This window comes from Scardinius erythrophthalmus (genome assembly GCF_964197995.2).
Source record: "Scardinius erythrophthalmus genome assembly, chromosome: 19".
NCBI lineage: Eukaryota > Metazoa > Chordata > Actinopteri > Cypriniformes > Leuciscidae > Scardinius > Scardinius erythrophthalmus.
Genome location: NC_138239.1, coordinates 16315691 through 16335540, shown reverse-complemented (window position 1 = coordinate 16335540; position 19850 = coordinate 16315691). Strand labels below are relative to the sequence as shown.

Genomic DNA, 19850 nt, shown 5'->3' with positions numbered 1-19850 from the left:
GGTGCAACCCTACCCTGGTCTGGACGCTCAAACAAACACAGCAATTCATTGATAGCGCCAATGTGGATGTTTTTTTTGGGGTAAATCTGTCTATAAATAGCTTGTTTATAGTTGTCCCCATACTAAGTTGGGATGATATTATAAAATTAAGGGATCACCTTTAAACTCATTATGCTAATTGTTTGTTTTGAGATGTCTTCAGACTCTCTGTGTAGCATCTGCTCTGTTTTTGATGTAGTCTACTTGCAGTTAAACAGTATCTCAGATCAGTGTCTTGGTCCACACACACTGCCCAAGCCAACAGCCTAACCATTGAACTTTGACACAATATTGATATTCACTACAGATCCAAATAGGAAGTACATACAAGTAATTGCTTGTACCACATTTAATGTGTGTTACTCAATTTTATAAACAACCCTTTATTTCTTTAATAATAAGTCTTTAATTATATTTAAGATTGCTTAATATCTGTGGCCTTTATGCACAGAATTTCTGTGCTGATTTGATTAGCTGAATGGCTTTAAATGTGATAAAATGGGGCTGTGAGTACTACACACTGTATGGGTATCAGATATATCTGAATACTTAACAATAAACAAACACGCAATGGATAGGGGAAGTGGAGAACATTGTCCCGTGTGGGCCTGGTAATAGACATGAATAATGCCCCTTAGAAAGGAAAAACTGAAGAAAAGCCTTGGGCAATCTTGCTGGCTCTCATTACAGAGAAAACCTATAACATTGATGTTACAACTCAATAATCTAGGGGAGATCTTAATAAGTTGCTACCTAGGGTCCAGTTTGTCCTTCGTTTTGATTTGAAATGCACCAAGGGAAAGGACGGCAACAAATTAACAAAACTATATCCAAAAGTGTTTGTATGTAGGCACTCGCAACTCGCTTTTTTCCATATTAACCTCAAAACACCTGTTCAGAATAGCTATTAAACCTGTGTTTATCTTGACAACTGGCAGTATAACAGCCCTGCAACATTAAACTAATCATTTGTCTGAGTACTTTGTATGAGGGATAGTATTTGAGCTTGTGATGGAGCAAATCTTTGGTGCTAATTAATATTGATCGGGATGCGTTAGAGCGGAGCGCACAAACCCTTTCATTGATCATGGGCTAAGAGTTATTTTCCATGCTATCATATTTACACTTCGAATTTTTATTTAAAGCATATGAGTGCTTTTGAGTAGAAGGTAGATCTTTATTGGTGCGTCTCTCTCATTTTAATTCTCTATATGTCTCTCTCTCTCTCTTTCGCTCGCTGAATACGGGTGATGGTATGGTAAAGTTGGGGACTGGTGCGTGATTCGCTGTGGTGGTGAGGTTGGAGTCTGAGTACTAGGATGAAGATTTTGCTCTCGATCAATCTCTGACCATATAACGATTTAAAGTGAGCTGTCTGTCTGCATTTAATTAAACTCACAATCAATTTCCGCAACTGCACAGAGGATGAGCGCAATCGTTCTGCCTAATGTTAACAGCCGTCACACCCCACACCTGCATTCCACAGCATTCAACAATTGTTTGTTCTTAAAGGGAGTTCACCTAAAAATGAAAACTGTGTAATCACATTACTCAAGTCTAAATGTGAGCAATTAATCCATGCAAAATCATTTTTTATCTTTATCTTTTTTGTTTGTTTGATCAAAATATCATAACTGGACCTTCCGGTGAAAACAACAGAGTTCTCTCTGGCAATGTATACCAGACCTCTTAAACGCAACTCACACTTACACACACAATCTAACTCAAGTTACAAATGAATATGATACCAGCACATTCACCCACTCAGACGCTCTTCCCTCCCACTTTCACCGTTGCACGCACACACACACGCAGGATCCGAGCTTTCATCTTGCCCCTGGGCATATGGCTTTTCAGAGGGGCTGTCAGCACCAGTTTACCATGATCAGCTACATCAAGCTCATCAGATCTGTCTGCGCATGCTGCCGGGCTTTGAGCTCAGCAGAATCAGCCCAAAGAACAGAGCACTACCATAAATAACGGCATCCTTAGAGAGTTATGCAACACAAGGCGAATTAGATCCCAAGGTGACGAATTTCTGATGGAGAATAATGCACGCTGTCTGGTGTTTGCTTTCTGGCTGATTTGTATTGAAACAGCGGAGGAAATGGCTGGTAAACTAAAGTTCACACTGAGGTGAACCTTAACAGGCACTAATAGTATATGTTTTTAGTGCTGCTACAGGTAATGATAGAATTGAATATTTTCATTTTGTTTCACAGGCCTGGCTGTCATCCTCTTAAAATGCCTCAATGAGCAGCATTGTCTTCCAAGCTTTATCACTATTCTTCATTGAGTTATTATGAACAATATCAACGAGCTTTCCACCATAATTCTTTAATTAACATGCCCCCAAACTTGGAAAGTCAACTCCTGAAGAAAATCCACAGCTTTTTATTGGTAATTATGACATTATGGCGTTCATCTCATAAATACATCATTATTTCGACATAACCTAAAGGCAGCATTAGTGCATAATCATATGCTGGAATTACTTGGATGGGAAGTGTGCATCCATGTTTTTCTCAAACTACTGTAACACACACTATGGTATATTGTTATACATACACAAAACTGTGCACAATCTCATCAGCAAATGACATACTTTTAGTGAATAAAAGAATGCAAATTGGAATGCAACCAATATTTCTTTTTCCCTTTTTCACAAGGACTAAGCATACTTGCACACACATCTCTCTGTTCCATCATCCGGTACAGGTGCATATTGTTATGGTCTACAGGGAGAGCTGTGTGGTTTTTAATAATCTAAATCCTCCTCAGGTGTTTAATATCAAAACTTTTGTTTGCATAATTATCTTATGTTGCATAACCCTCATATGATTTCACAGATCTGTCATCGTTTCACTTTGCCTTTAATGCCTTAGCAGCGGAAGCTTGATTATTAATGTCTGCGATGCCTGTGATCTCACTAACAGTCCAGGCTCAGCTTTTTCACTCTTGATTCAAAGCGCCATGCTTTTGTTTGCACTGACTGTTATTGTATTCTTCTGTTGACCATTGTCACTTTCTTTTGTTTTTGTTTTTTCCTCCCTCCTCATCCCTCTTTCTTTTTGCATGTCCCTTGCACTGCCTGTGTTTGTTGTGGGCGAATGAAGAACTGGAATCATCGAGCTGTCACTCAAGTAGGCCTTTCATCTCAAAACTCAGCATTTGATTGATATGCTGTGCCTAAGGGCATCAATCAGACACTGATGTAAACCAAAAACAGTTTTAGAAGTTACCCTATTATTATTTCATGTTTCTAATCAAATCAGTCAAGAGAATTTTATTTTTCATATGAATTTTTGTCATTTAAACATTTGCTTGTTGTGTATTAAACTGTATTGTCTGTGTGCATGTGTCTGTTTGTAACTCCGTGGATTTGTTGATCGGTATGTAAGGGAGTAATTCACCCAGAAATATAAATACTGATATTATTTATTGTTAAAAAAAAAAAACATTTGCTGGTGTGATTTGCACTGGAACACAAATGGAGAATTTTTATACGTTTTATAAACATATTTGCATTGCTCTTTTTCAGATAATACTTTATAGTTACCTCATCGGTTAAGTTTCAAAAAGCCAAAAAAGCACTATAAAAGTAGTCCATGCTTCTTGTTGTGCACTATATTTCAGGTCATCAGAAGTCATTCAAAAAAAAAAATTGTGCGAAGAACACACCAAATTATAAGTAGTTCATAAAACTGGATCATTGAACTCATGATTTAATCAGTCTTAAAACAATTTGAGACCCAAATAACCATTTCACTGAAAGGAATTGGCTTAAAAGAATAATTTATTCACTGATCTGTTTCTTGAGTTCAACTAACTTAGTATTCAGCGGTTCTCAAGTTAAAGATTCATTGAGGGAAAGATTATCAATGAATAAAATGTTAAATTTCTGTCTGTAATTAATGCAAAGCTATTATATATAACATATACATATACTGTCCCTGACTATGAACTGTTGCTGTAAGCATAAAAACTGTATGAAAAGTTATAAGAAAATGACAGCATGTTTGGAAACACATGAGTGTAAGGAAATAATGTCAGAATTACATTTTTTTGGGTGAACTAACACTTTAATAAAGAATTCATACCCATTGACCTGAATTACAGTAGTATCACAAAGCAGCAGTCCAAATTCTATCCAAAATGTCCTTTTTCATTTTTGAGTACAGCAAACTGGCTAAAAAAAGATAGTGCCTCATTTCTTTTTCAGTGTCTGTTCGTAGAGAACTGACAAAATCACTTGAAGTGATGCAATTTGTATTTGTAATATCTAACCAAGTAAATCCCTGGATAAAAAGATTTTATTCCTGATCTGAAAAAGTCTTTGATTAAAAAATACACACATATACAAAGGCCAGAATTACAGGGTGATTTTGGCTTGAATATTTAAGACAGACATTATACATATTTAATAGCTGTGGCCATTCCCCCACAGCAAGTCTCTACTTTTCAGCTATAGTGTGTAATGTGTGTATTGATTGATGTGTATAGTATTTTGTTTGATTGGTGTGCAGTGATCTTAAGTAAGCAGATTTATTCATGAACACACATTTATACTTCACACAGTTAAGGATTTTAAAATAAAAAGGAATAGTTCAGCCAAATATTAAAATGTAGTCATCACTACAACTAGTAGTAGTCCATTTCCTGCTCTGTTCCTCAGAATAATGATTGCAGTAACTCTGGTGTCAAGAAATAAGAAGACAAAAATAGGAATAAGAGGGAAAAAGCATACTCTGACAACACAGAAGTGCACTTTTTTGTTTTGTTTTTTTGAAAAAAAAAAAAAAAAATGGTACACTTTGGTTATTTATGGATACATTCCAGCGTGTTTGTACAGATCTGAGGAGCTCTTTGTTCTGGCTGCTCAGGTTCTGTTTCAGCTCTCTGTGTTGTTGATTTCAGAAGGCTGGCTTGGCAGACGCCTGTACATATTTATAAATGCAGAGAATTTGTGCTAAGAGAGAGACAATGAACTTTATTTTGACTGAAGAAAAGAAAAGGAGTCTGTAGAATTGCTTTGGTCTTTTATGTTTATAGTTTGATAGATGGATGGATGGATGGATAAAAACACATTTAAACGATTATACTGTACATTTAATTTTCTCTATCTCTCTTTCTCTCCCTCAGGGTATCAGTAGTTTGTTTAGTTCACTGAAGGTGGTTCGGCTGTTGCGTCTGGGCCGGGTGGCTCGTAAACTAGATCACTACATTGAGTATGGAGCTGCTGTTTTGGTTTTGCTGGTTTGCGTGTTTGGATTGGCGGCCCATTGGCTGGCCTGCATCTGGTACAGCATTGGAGACTATGAAGTCATTGACGAGGATCGTAACACAATACGTACGGACAGTTGGCTTTATATGCTGGGTGACACCATTGGGTCACCCTACCGCTTCAACGCCAGTGCAGGACGATGGGAAGGCGGACCTACAAAAGATTCTGTCTACATCACGTCTCTGTACTTCACCATGACCAGCCTGACCAGTATTGGCTTTGGAAACATTGCTCCAACCACAGATGGGGAGAAGATCTTCGCCGTGGCCATGATGATGATCGGATGTGAGTTGAAAAGCTTTATATACTCCCCATAAACACCTGAGTGAAAAATAGTGTTCATATAAGTCTATTCATATGAGAACAAGGGATTGTGCTTGTCAGTATTAGGGATTTAGTTCTATGCACACACTTAGAGTGCGTTTTTCAAAGCCGTCTCAGTGTGGATGGAAGGCCAAAACGGAGAGAAAAATATACGTTTTCAAACGAAAACGTATTAGTGTGGACATGGCCTTAAATCTACCGTTCTATGTTGAGACCATTTAGGAATATTTGGCTACCATGCACAGAGATCCGTATTTCTTGAAGAGATACTAGGAAATGTGAGTGACTCATTGTGTCACTGTGAAAACGTGTGTGAAACGTACATACAAATACGCATTAGAACAACAATAATCCCGTATGATTGTTTGCTCAGAAAGCAGTATGTTTACTCTGGTAAGCTCTCCTGAGGGAGTTTTACAATATAAATGACAGCGCACTGGCCATGTTAGCTGGTCATGTTTAATAGCACATATAGTGAAACTGAATCATTTTCCTCTGAGTGGTGAATCACAGCTCAATGGCAGGATGATCTAAGAGAGCCCCGCCGTGGATGACCCTGTAGGCGTCGTCTCTAGATTCAACACTCCATTATTTCGCTCATCTGTCTAACAAATCTTTGTTTGCAAACAGAACCAAATGAAAGGTAGCTGTCTCAGTCAGCAGAAACAGTGACAAATAAATCAAAACAGATTTAAATTGGTAATGTGAAACAAATCAGTTCACATTGGAACATATCAGGGCAACATGACGCAAAGATTTTTTACCCAAGTAACTAGCTAAAAAAACATACAGTAGTGAAAATATAAAACCAGAAATAGCTAAATCAATATGATGCATTGTTTAATTGTCCTACAAAGCTACTGTAACTTGGATACACAGACCATCAACACTTAACACATAAACCTCAATATCAGTCAATTACGGTGGCAACAAACAGCATTTAGTAAAAATAAAAAGCACTGAACATCACAGCACAACAGTGATGACAACAACAATGCCAGTGAAATAAAACCAGCTGAACAGTAAAACAATAACCAGTAAATAAATAGTAAATAGCCCCAAAGTTCAATATAAAAGTGTTTGTCCAGCTGACTCTCCATTAAGTTTGCTGGGTCAGCATCTTACATAACTAGGTTTGGGAACTAAATAGAAAGAGGTGGGATCTAGAATTTGTGTAAAAATTTAAATAATCAAAAGATATTTAAACCAATAAACAAAATATTATAATGTAGGACGAGGCTGTTTTTATTACATGAAAGGAAACTACCTATTCCACATTGATTTGGATATTTAATTGTCCATGCTCATTTCTCCTTTAGATTACTTTTGCCATCATCTAATTTTCTTATATAGTTAATCTGTAAAAACAATAATAATCAAATAACACAGTTAACCTCAAAATGAATCCCATTTTCATAATGTTTTCATACTGTTACTTTACCATTTTTCACTACTTTTATTTATTTAGACAAAATAGTATGGCATTTTATTCATTCATATTGGCCTGAATTTCTGTATCAGTGTATCCATAGAACATTTAATTGTACTCTATTTATTTATTTATTTATCTATTTATTTCTATTCTGGGAAAATGATTATAAAATGTTAATGATTAATCACTGGACATCTCTGTACAATAATGTGATATGAACGCGTATCATGTAATTACGTATAAAGGAAATAAAAAATGACATATTAAATGTAAGTACAGTATATGAAGGAATGAAGGCTGCAGGCATTTCTTCTGAGCTTAAGTATCAGTTCACGTTGCATTACATAATAGCCTATATGTCATGTTTTATGCTCATTTAACAACAGTTAATGAAAATGTTCAACTGGCATCACATAGCAGTCTGTTCTCAAACGCTTCAAGGTGATGAAAACTTACAGGCTTTTGTTGCACAAGCGCATTTCAGATTTCTGAAGCCTGCTGATGTTTCATCATGTTTATAGTGACGGCGCCGAGAGTAAACACTTGATTGGAGCATCGTTTTGCATCATTCTCAAGGGCTTTATTCCACAGTCTAGAGAAGTTGTGAGAGAAATGAGTCTCTTCTTTTGAAACAAAAACAGAAGTGCAGATGCTGATTTCATGGGTTGCTCGGGGAACAGGGCTGGCAGCAGGTGCTGGAATGCCTGTTTTGTTGCCATGGCAACCCCTGGCTTGGGGCACTAGTTTAATGACCGATTGAAAATGTAAATCTGACTGAAACAGTCTAACAGGTTGAGACATACATGCCTGGCTTGTTTTCTTCACATATAGTGTTTTGAAGATCGCCTGTGCATGTGCTGATGTACACGTGAGATGGTGAAAACCATGAAGCAGCTTTCATCTTTCTCCTGCAGGAGTTTTTGTAAGCTAATGACTTCATACATATTAGATATGCGTTCATAAGGCACGCATTGGCAAATTCATCTCAACACTGTTAAGTATTTGTGTTTTGCCATGTTTGATCGATTGCTTAACTTTCTCTCTTTATTTTCAGATTAATTTACGCAAGAGCACCAGGCATTAATGTTCCTCACGTGTTTTTAGACTGCATGTGCACAAGTGTGAAGGCTTATGAATATTGATTAGGTTATGCACAAATCCTTAAACAAGATGATGCTTTAATGTTTTGAAAAATAATCTGTGATGTACAGTATCAGGTATCAGGACAGTTTGATAATTTCCAAGTCAAAAGTGAAATGTAAATCAAAACATTATGAAAAATCCAATAAGATACAATTTCTCTCGCACATTCAGGTCCTATGTTCTCACTGCACAGTGATCTGATGGAGCTATCATTAATGTTGACCGATTCAAGTGCTCAAATTAGATATTTTATTTGGCAAATTCAATCCTACATCTGACACTGTCTTTGGGTTTTGTAGCTCAGTGCAAAGGTTTCCGGTTTCTGATTCACCCGAATTCACCAACTAAAACAATATATGAAGATGAAAACTAGCACTGAAAAATGGTAACTAAAAATAAAATAAAATAAAACTAAACTTAAACTATTAATAGTCGTGGCCGGGGCCTAGGCATATGTGATGTCACAAAAGCTAGAATCTGCAAACGGCTTGTTCTGAGACACTGCTTATGATTTATATGGATTAATAAAAAGAGGAGTGGGTGGATTTTTACCATTATAGGGTAGTTGTGTACACACACTGAAAGTGAATTTTGCATAATGGGTTCCATTTAAAACTAAAACTAAATGAAGAAGAAAGAAAACTTCAAACTTCAGCCAGAAGAGTGACTTTGAGAGTTACAAGCTAATAAAATTGGCCAGAATATTTGATGAACCTGATCCTCTGACACCATCACCATCAGAGTGAACAGAACGTGTCAGCCAGAAATGGGAAGCTAAAATGAACCTGGACGGCTTATCTGTTCTTTATTGCCTAAGTGAATGTGAGCCTGTTTTCCAGTAGATTTGGTGCTTAATCAATTTAACTTGGCCAAATTCCCCAGTATCCTAACCTTTCAACTAACAATGATACGGATTTACAGTGTTTGCAAATGTCAAACGGAAAGAGCTCAGTCTCACCCTGCCGTCACGTGGCCCTTTGTAGGCAATGATGCAAGTTCAATTGGAAGCAGAGATGTTGAGATATTAAATATTCTGTCACATGTTCCTGTAATAGAGTCACAGCCACAGGGAATCTTTTGACAAGGACCCGTTTCATCTGATCAGATACACTTTCTTCCCCTCTTCAACTCTTTCTTTCTTTCTTTTTCTCTGTCTGTTACCACTCACTCACTATAGATAAAGAGGACAAACATAAGGACTTTTCACACTGAGCTTTCAAATATCGCTTTTAACCCTGGGTAAAGGACGCAATGTTAGAATGTTACAACTAAATGCTTAGCAACCAACAATCAATAGCGTGCCTCATATTCACTTGCTTTGGACAGTCACAGAAACAGCACATTGTATAAACAGTAGTTTCAGCGTTCGAGGGGAAAAATGTCAAATAGTGACTGAAAACGTTTCATTACGACCTTTATAGTCCATTCAGATAATAAAAACTTCACAGTACAGTCGGCATTCACGGCAATATATAATATGAAAATGCTAGAGCCTTATGTAAACATATCACATGCAGCGTTTGTCCAATCAGTAACAGTGACACAGCAAATATGCAATTAAGGACGTTAACCCAGGGTTTATGAATGTACAGTATGAAACGATGTCATGACAAATCTCTATCAACCATCAGTTAATGATTATACTAAATACATACGAACAATATTAATTAAAAAATGTATGGTTACTATATAGTGCATAATAAAACAAATTGAATGTTTCTTTCACTTGATAAACTGTTAATTAATTAATTAATAAATTAATAATAGCTTATTAAGTGAATAAATTAACATCATTACATTCTTTTTAACTGAAATATTTGGACATTTAACACTTAATTTAACACGTAATTACATTAAAGATGATTGTGAATACATGTAGGGCAAGTGTAAATGCGTGCTATGCTAGTACATAAGCTAACTAATACAGACATTAATGGTAATTATAACGTAGTTCAAACAGCATTTATCATAAAATGATTTTGTAGGAATTGTAATCAGGCACTAAAGAAAGTACCTATTAAAAGTAATTTGAGCCAATGGGATCGCTTGGGGTCCTAACAGAGGTTTTATTTTGAGGAGGATCTGATTTGTCACCACATCGGCAGCCCCCGGGTAAATTATAAGCAATGTGAAAGCAATGCAGCATACCCCAGGATTCCGTTTACTGGGGTTTTACAATGACCCAGGATTAACTATTTTAAGTGTGAAAAACCATATAGATCCTCAATACTTAACACACAATAATGTTGGCAACAAAGACAGTATACATCATACAGTATATATATATATATATATATATATATATATATATATATATACACTGAACAAAATTACGCAACACTTTTGTTTTTGCCCCCATTTTTCACGAGCTGAACTCAAAGATCTAAGACTTTTTGTATGTACACAAAAGGCCTTTTTCTCTCAAATATTGTTTACAAATCTGTCTAAATCTGTGTTAGTGAGCACTTCTCCTTTGCCAAGAAGATAATCCATCCACCTCACAGGTGTGGCATATCAAGATGCTGATTAGACAGTATGATTATTGCACAGGTGTGCCTTAGGCTGGCCACAATAAAGGGCCACTCTAAAATGTGCAGTTTGACTTTATTGGGGGGGTCCGGGTGGGGGTCATCTGCATGCTCATCGTCCTCATCAGGGTCTTGACCTGACTGCAGTTCGTCATCGTAACCGACTTGAGTGGGCAAATGCTCACATTCAATGGCGTTTGGCACTTTGGATAGGTGTTCTCTTCACGGATGAATCCCGGTTTTCACTGTACAGGGCAGATGGCAGATAGCGTGTATGGCGTCGTGTGGGTGAGCGGTTTGCTCAACGGTTTGGACAACGAACACAGGTGCATTTTATTGATGGCATTTTGAATGCACAGAGATACCATGACGAGATCCTAAGGGCCAATTGTTGTGCCATTCATCCACGACCATTACCTCATGTTGCAGCATGATAATGCACGGCCCCATGTTGCAAGGATCTGTACACAATTCCGGGAAGCTGAAAACATCCCAGTTCTTGCATGGCCAGCATACTCACCGGACATGTCACACTCTGGATCGGAGTATTCAACAGCGTGTTCCAGATCCTGCCAATATCCAGCAACTTTGCACAGCCATTGAAGAGGAGTGGACCAACATTCCACAGGCCACAATCAACAACCTTTTTTTTTTTTTGGTACCCCCCGGACCCCCAGACCCCCCAAGACAGTAAAACTGCACATTTTAGACTGGCCTTTTATTGTGGCCAGCCTTAGGCACACCTATGCAATAATCATACTGTCTAATCAGCATCTTGATATGCCACACGTGTGAGGTGGATGGATTATCTTGGCAAAGGAGAAGTGCTCACTAACACAGATTTAGATTTAGGCTATTTAGAAATAGCCCTTTTGTGTACATAGGAAAAGTCTTAGATCTTTGAGTTCAGTTCATGAAAAATGGCGGCAAAAACAAAAGTGTTGCGTTTATAATTTTGTTCATATATTATAATTATACAACATTTGATAGAAAACACTTTTATTTAAAAATAAAAAAGACAATAATTACCACTATAACCAGTAGATGGTGGGTCAATAGATACCAGTGTGCTCAACTGGTACACCCCAGTTAACAAACAGCACAATAAACCAGCACAAATAAACAATCCGTTACAAAAACACAGGGCTGTGGCTCTAATTAATGAGTTCAGCACCCAGTGAGGATAATTGGTACTTCTGAACAAACAGATTAAATGATGCTATCAGTCATGGCAAGGATGCATTAGTTATTGCTGATTAGAAGGCAAGAGAGATCTGAATTTTGGTATTAGGCCTGAATTCTTGGGTTTCATTTGTGAGATGATTTCCATTGTATTAGTTATGAATAGGTCGTATACCAGTAAAATTGGTTCTATGTACCATAATAGTTTAATTGATCAAATTTAATTAATGACATCAGTTAATAATTAATAAATAATACATTAACATGAAGCTTTAAACCAGTTAAGTAAATATTGCATTAAAAAGATATAATGAAAAGTTACTCCAATATGAAACCAATATGAAAGTAGCTGCCTATCCGGTACTCAGTACTACTGGGACTGCAGAAAGGCTTGTATCGTTACATTTTAAAAATGTAAGTATCGACTTGCCACCAGCATGCCGGTACTTTTGACAGCATTTAATTTTCTACAGAACCCTCAGAACTAAAACTAAAACTTACCCAAAGCTTTAACCCTACTCTATTGCTGTTATTCAAGCACTGGTATTTTCTTCAGAAATTGCACATCTAGTTAATTTGACAGATCATAAATTTGAGATTTTTATATGATTTACTTGAATATAAATTACATTGTTTTTTACTGTCAGTATTAAGTATTCACTATTTGAACTGATTTAAAACACTGCTATACTGCATATTGTGTAGTCAAAATAAATGGGTGATAAAAAGAAAGAGAGGGGGAGAGATGGAGTGAAGAGCACAAGTATAATGCTGGCAGTACAATTAATCACCTGCTCTAATCAAATTACACTAACACAGGCTTATCTCCTCCACCCCATGTTTTTCTTTGCTCTACCATTACCCCTCTGTCTCACACCATCTCTGGCAGCGGCTCAGCTCAAGCAGCTGGCGAGATGTTTCGTCTTTTACCGAAACAATGTTATGAATGTGTCATGCAAAGACAATTGCCGCAGCAACTTGAATGAACAGAGGAGGTGTAAAAAACATCAGTGCTGTAAAAAATATATGTTTCCACTAACGAGTCCTGCTTTACAGTACAGACTCCCCTGAGGTTTAGTGCTGATTTTTGCTCTTCTTCTAATGACTTGAACTTGCACTTGTGTGCTTCCATGTTTTAAACGGAGCACACAGAAAGTCCATGAGCACAAACACAGTTTTGTTTGATGAATTTAAATCTCCTTTATGAAGGCAAGGAAGATTAATGGGGTTCTGTGCCATTGTTTCCACTCTAAATCACATGCCGTTTCCTAGTTTGAGTTGTTGTGTACTTCAGAAGGAACAGAATAACCCGAATGTGGCTATTTTTAGAAAATATGTTAAATTCATGAAACCTCAGATTTAGCTGTGCTAAGGGGAACAGAAAATGAGAGGGTGAAAGAGAGAGGAGACAGAAAGTGGATTGAGGAATTTTAATGCGTCCGTCATATAGTTTTAGGGGACGTGCACAACACAGTTAAAAAAAACGTTTTGTTATTTTTTTTATAGTATTTTTTAAATAAGCTTCTGAAATCAGGTATCAAAGCGCAAGTTTTTGAAAGCGATACTGTTATCGTCAAAACACCAAACAACAAAAACTTGAATTTTAGGGAAACCGGTGACGTCATGCGCATGCATATTCATGTTCAGTCTATAGACCCTTTTTGCGCCGACATCACAATTACGTCACGGCGTTAGCTGGGGGCAAAACAAAGGAAAAACTGGAGGCAGCCAATACAAACCAGCACAGATTCGGACCTTAAAATGATATTCTTGTTGTGTTGCTGGGTGCAAGAATTGACGGAGTACAGGCTCCAGTTTGAAATTATATCTAAAAAATATAAATTATAAACTATTGTGGTTATTTGTGAATCATCTGTGATTGTATCCATTGTTGTGATTGATTGTGACTAGACTTTTTGAAGAACCTGGTAAGACAGAATAATCATATGCATAAAGTTAAAAAATGTATTTGATGTATCTGGAATTTTGGAATTTTCTAAAATATTCACATCTTTAAAATTGCACTGTAATATGACTCTTTAAATGGTCATCTTCTGGCCTTGGCGCTGGTTTGGCAGAACTTCGGATCGTACCACACAAGTCATGTACGTGACCATTCAGCAAATAGTTATAGACATCTAAAGATTTATACGCCCTCAGTTTCTCTTTATGCTCGGTTTCTCTATTAGTGTAGATGTCAGGCCACTCAACCGGAGGTAATCCTGTCAGATCGTCCATCCATTGAGTGAGTGTGAATGGGTCGTTCAATCTGTTTCTGTCCGTTAAAATTAACTTTTGCAAATAACAAATTGCGATCCTGGACAGTGAGTGACCTTAAGATAAAATCAGATTTTCTCCAGTCATTGTTACAAAACAAGCTAACAAAACTTGCTAACTTACGTTAGTGAAGCAGCCAAAGGAATCGTTCCACCTAAGCTCCGCCCACAAAAAAACGTCACCATGTTTACAAACTGAAGGGGTCTACAGGCATTTAGTGTTTCTTTACAAAGTGACTTCGACAACTACTGGCCTGGCTGCAGAATACAGTGAATGAACGTGGATCGTTTTGACAAAGTTAGTATGTCGTTGTAGGTTAGAAACGGACTAGAGTCCAGTTTTGAGTGGAGCATAGGGCACATCAACTGCAGTTTTAGAGCTCCGGCTTACACTTGGCACTAGTTCAAGTGTACTTAGACTGTAAAGGCTAAAAAGGGAATTTACATTTAGGACAATAAAATGTTGATCGACCAACCTAAATAGGATGAGCCTTACCTCTGATGTAATGTTACTGTAGCTTAATGTACATGGGAAACCATGGCATAACCAAACCAAAGCTACTATCAGAGAAGTACCATTGGTCTGCTTATATCTGTAGTAGTGATCATGACCTCTGAATAAAAGCATAGTGTTGCTTTAATTCAAGTGTACAGTGTCAAGTGTACAGACCAATGGGGACTAAGCAAAATACTTTTAGATAGAGCAAGAGTGAAGGCAGCCTTCTAAACAGTCAATTACCACTGTCTAGTGACCAAGACTGGCGAGTTTGTGATCGTGTGCCCGCATAAAAATGAACGGCCGGTGCAAGGACCCTGTGCTAGTTTGGCAACCGAATGAACGGATACAATAACAGTAAAGAGTTAAATAGAATAATCAAATGCGTAGCTAAACTATTATATAAATGATCAATAACCATTTGGCATTCCAACCTAAATTTGAGGTCATGATAAAATGGAGTCAGATAAAAGTTTAATTGGAATTAAACTACTTTGCCACACTGAAAAGACAGTAATTTCCAAATGTCGTTGAACCGCATTTGGAAACCGCATTTGAAAACGACATTTGGAAATTACTGTCTTTTCAGTGTGGCAAAGTAGTTTAATTCCAATTAAACTTTTATCTGACTCCATTTTATCATGACCTCAAATTTAGGTTGGAATGCCAAATGGTTATTGATCATTTATATAATAGTTTAGCTACGCATTTGATTATTCTATTTAACTCTTTACTGTTATTGTATCCGTTCATTCGGTTGCCAAACTAGCACAGGGTCCTTGCACCGACCGACGTGCCTTACACTGTCATGAGAGCTGCACAAGATAATAGACATTTATTTTTGCACTGCACTGAAAACTTTAAAGGGACATTTCATGTGTGTGACTATAAAATTGAATCAATAAATTATATATATAGATATAAACTTGACAGCACATTTGAAAACTTCAGAACAATTTAAACACGTGATGTGAAATATAACCATACGTTTAGGTCAGAGCATTCAGTCAAGAGCTGCCTATGCAATCTCAAAGATCAAAACACTCAATAGAAATACTAACACTTTCTCTATCTCACCCACACGATTAAAGAGCGTACATCAGTTAATGTAAAGAGAGGGTGTGTAATAAGCTGCCTGGCTCACTTATTTGTTCATTTGTTAATGAACATTCATCTATCTCTGCAATCAAAAACCAATGTGTGCGTGTGATTCGACAGGACAGTTCATCTTGAAGCGTGAAAGCAGTTAAAGTTGAACTTTTAGATTGCAGGGTTAACAACCGCCCACCCTGTGACCTCACACATTGATACATCTGGACGTGTCTGTGTCCTATGTGTCATGTCAGACCATCTAGAGTGTGCTCATGTTTTCTGTAGGAAAGTCGCTGTCAGCTCTGTTCCACGTTATTGTCACCTTGGAGCCAAATCTGTCTCCAAATCAGAAAAGACTGTCACACTGCATATATGTACATCACCGATTTCACACACACATACACTTACAAGACTCGTACACTCTAATAATAATGGCTGGGGTCCCAGAAAACTGCAGCTGGGTAGTTGACAATACTAAAAAGCCTTGAACTTTTTTCAACATCAGCATCTGCTATAGTTTGGAAGTGTGCACAAATTTAAATGACAGTATTATTATAAAAGACTATTTAAAGTCACAGTGTTTAAAATTGCTGTGTTTATTATATATGAATGATCTGTGCACATTTTTTATGAACTCTCTGGAAAAAGTTGCCAGGAAACGCCAGCATTTTTGATCATATTCACAAAATCTTCATGGCACCCAGAATATTTTGTTTTATGAATATCTGAATATGCAATATATCTAAAGAAAGAACAGACCCTCTGCTTTTAAACACTCACACAATTTTTTTTTTATTCTAGCTTAATGCATTCTTTTTTTTAATCAACACTGGGTAATTTTCATTAAAAAAAGCAACATTTGAGATGAGAAAATCGCGTTTTCATCAAAGACTATATCTAGATCGGATTCAGAATGATGATCAAGCACCCCCTACCGTATAACAGTGAAAACATGGAAAGCTGGAAATTTCTGTCAATGGCTGGGAAGCGTTGTCTCATAAATGACGGAAATTTTCGTCAATGGCGGGGAAAGAGTTAATGTGCCCTCCGAATATTTACTTGAAATAACCTCCCCTCCCTTGTACAACTAAATCTCTTCTCTGATGACGTGTTTATCGGTGCAAGAATGGGAAAACCTGTCACTCGCAATACTGTAGATCACAGCAATAGCAAACGACAATGATCCAGTCAATTCCCCATGGAGAAAATCCCGCCCCACATTGTTTCTTGTTCAAGAAGCCATTTTACTCGTATATACATCACAATAGGGAAGAAAACACTATCACAATTTCCGTTTTGTGCCGACTTTAAAGAGATAAATAGCAGACATGATTGTTTGCTCTAATTTGAGCTTTTCTAATTCAAGGAAGTTGAAAAATCTGTCATCATTTACTCACCCTCAAGTCATTCAAAACCTGTATGCTGTTGTTTTTTTTCCAGTGGAACACAAAAGGAGTATTTTGAAGAATCTTCACAAAGATCTTTTTGTTACATAGTGACCATCTGTCAAAACAACAACAAAAACACACTATAAAAGTGGTCAATATATGCAGATCACTGAGTCAGTGAGCTGAACCCAAGAACCGAATTGGTCCGATACATGAATGAATAGTTGAGCCAGTTGATCCGACCGGTTCACAAATCAGACTGAATGATTCATTCATGCGTCAGACTGATCCAGCTCTTGAGTTAATAGCTCACTGGAGGGGAAGATTATCAGACTAAAATAAATGACTTCTTTCTGTTTCTCACACAAAACTGTAAGAAGTTACTTCAGAAGATTTGGAATAGCATGAATCACTACAAATGGTCTCTACAAACTGTTATTGCACAGAAAGTGCTGCACAAATTTTCAAAAAAATAACAGCATACAGGTGTGGAATGACATGAGGGTGGGTAAATGATAACAACTTTTATTTGTATGTGAACTATACCTTTAATATATCAGGGCAGTGTTTCCTGAGTTCATGAGATAGACATGATTGTAGAGTAATGGCAGCTCATAATTCTCATCTGAAGGTATTTAGGAGGGGATTCACACTCACACACACACACACACACACACACACACACACACACACACACACACATACACCTAAGAGTCCCTACATGCGTAATTAGATTTTCTTCTGTTTGCAGAGCCATTACAGGCCGAATAAATTAGTTTAAAAGAGACATTCACGCGCCTTTATTGAATTTTCTTCTTTCTGTCCTGTGCTTTCACTCGTTTACAATTCACTCTGTCACTTATCATCACCATTTCTGTCTCTCTCTCTTCTGAAACTGGTAACTTTTGGAATATTTTTTTCCATGTAGCTTTTGTAACAGGCAACTACACAATGCATGTCAGATAATGAACACACACACACACACACACACACACACACACACACACACACACACACACACACACACACACACACACACACACACACACACACACACACACTGTCTCTCTCTCTTTCTCTCTCTAAAATTATTTGGGGCTTCTTTTGATTTTCTTTCTTGCAATACATTTTTTTCTATATGCATGAATAAATTATAAATTATTTAAAAAAAATACTTTCAATATTTAATGTGGATGTAAACATTTGAAGACCACTGTATGTATATAATTATCATTTTATTATTATTATCATTATTTATTTCAATTATTCTGTGCCTCCTCTGTGTTGTCCCTTAACCCAAAAAGTTTATTTCTCACTTTCTTATAGCTCTCCTCTACGCCACCATCTTCGGTAATGTGACGACTATCTTCCAGCAGATGTATGCCAACACTAACCGCTATCACGAGATGCTTAACAGCGTGCGGGACTTCCTTAAGCTGTACCAGGTGCCCAAAGGCCTGAGCGAGAGAGTTATGGATTATATCGCCTCCACCTGGTCCATGTCCCACGGTATTGACACTGAAAAGGTGAACACCCTGTATGCCCAACTTCAATTGGCCAGCATGCAACTCGGGACACCTCGCAGCAGCCACCCTCCTGTCTAACGTGTGTGTATGTGTGTATGTGTTATTCGCTTCTGCTCTGTCTTGTGTGTGTGTGTCTGGCTAAGTATTTTTAAACATTAGTGTGATTATTTAGCAAGATGCTTTTTCACGCTGTGTGTTTAGACTCGTCCTGTCGTTTATACTTAAACCACAGGAGGGGAACAGCATGACTCTGTGGATATGAAGTCCCCATTGGGTGGACATTGTCAGAATGCTCCAGCTGTCGTCTCCTCTCTCTCTCGTGATTTAGCCGTCTCATCACACACAGACTTGCACTGTGCTCCCCAGAGCCAGCCTCCATGTCTCAGTGACAACCACATGCAGAAAGGGAGATGCTCTGGAAAAGTGAGGAGCTGCTGGGAATGGCAGCTCAGGGACATATCACACGCTAATGCGCTCAGATACACACATACACACCAGCACACATGTCCTGTACCTCTCTCTCTGTGTCAGCCTCTCAGTATGCTTCATTGACATGACAGTAAACATAAATTTGGGTGGCCATGAGACAGTGGTTATAAAAAAGAAAAATTAATGCATTTAATCATGCCCATGGCCGGTGCATGAATCTCCAGAATAAGGGATTTTCCTGCCATCAGAGCAATGCATTCAAAAACAGCTGGAAGTTGAACTTACTCTTATTTCATTACTCGGCTCATACAAATAGAACAATTCTTACAATAATTGTAAAAATAATAATATTAAAAAAAAAAAATTCTTTATAATTTTTGCCTTTTTCCATGATGGGATATATTCGTTTCAATCAACATCTCTCATAATAGTTTTAGCATGTAAATGGATTTGAAAATGTCAGTGTAATTGGTCTTGGTGGACTATATCTGCTGCACACTCTACTGCTACAGAGAAAGTATGGACTTGCTACTGCTAGTAGATATACAAAGACATGCTGCTGTGAGCATGTAAGAAATGCTGCTGCTGTATGAATAGGCATAAATGAATCTCATAGCAGATCTAAACAGTATTAACTGCACCTGTTTGAACTCGTTACCTGTATAAAAGACACCTATCCACACACTCAATCAAACAGACTCTCTCCACAAT

General features: G+C 37.4%; 1 protein-coding gene across 1 annotated transcript in view; it reads left to right on the top strand.

The window, feature by feature from the left end:
* kcnh1a (potassium voltage-gated channel, subfamily H (eag-related), member 1a) overlaps positions 1 to 19850 on the top strand; it is a gene marked incomplete at its 5' end in the record, with an annotated part of 45947 nt that overhangs the window by 9655 nt on the left and 16442 nt on the right. Inside the window, 2 exons of the mRNA XM_081394000.1 lie at positions 5182 to 5608; positions 18511 to 18710. Of these exons, the coding sequence (XP_081250126.1) occupies positions 5182 to 5608; positions 18511 to 18710 (627 nt within the window). The remainder of the gene's footprint in view (positions 1 to 5181; positions 5609 to 18510; positions 18711 to 19850) is intronic.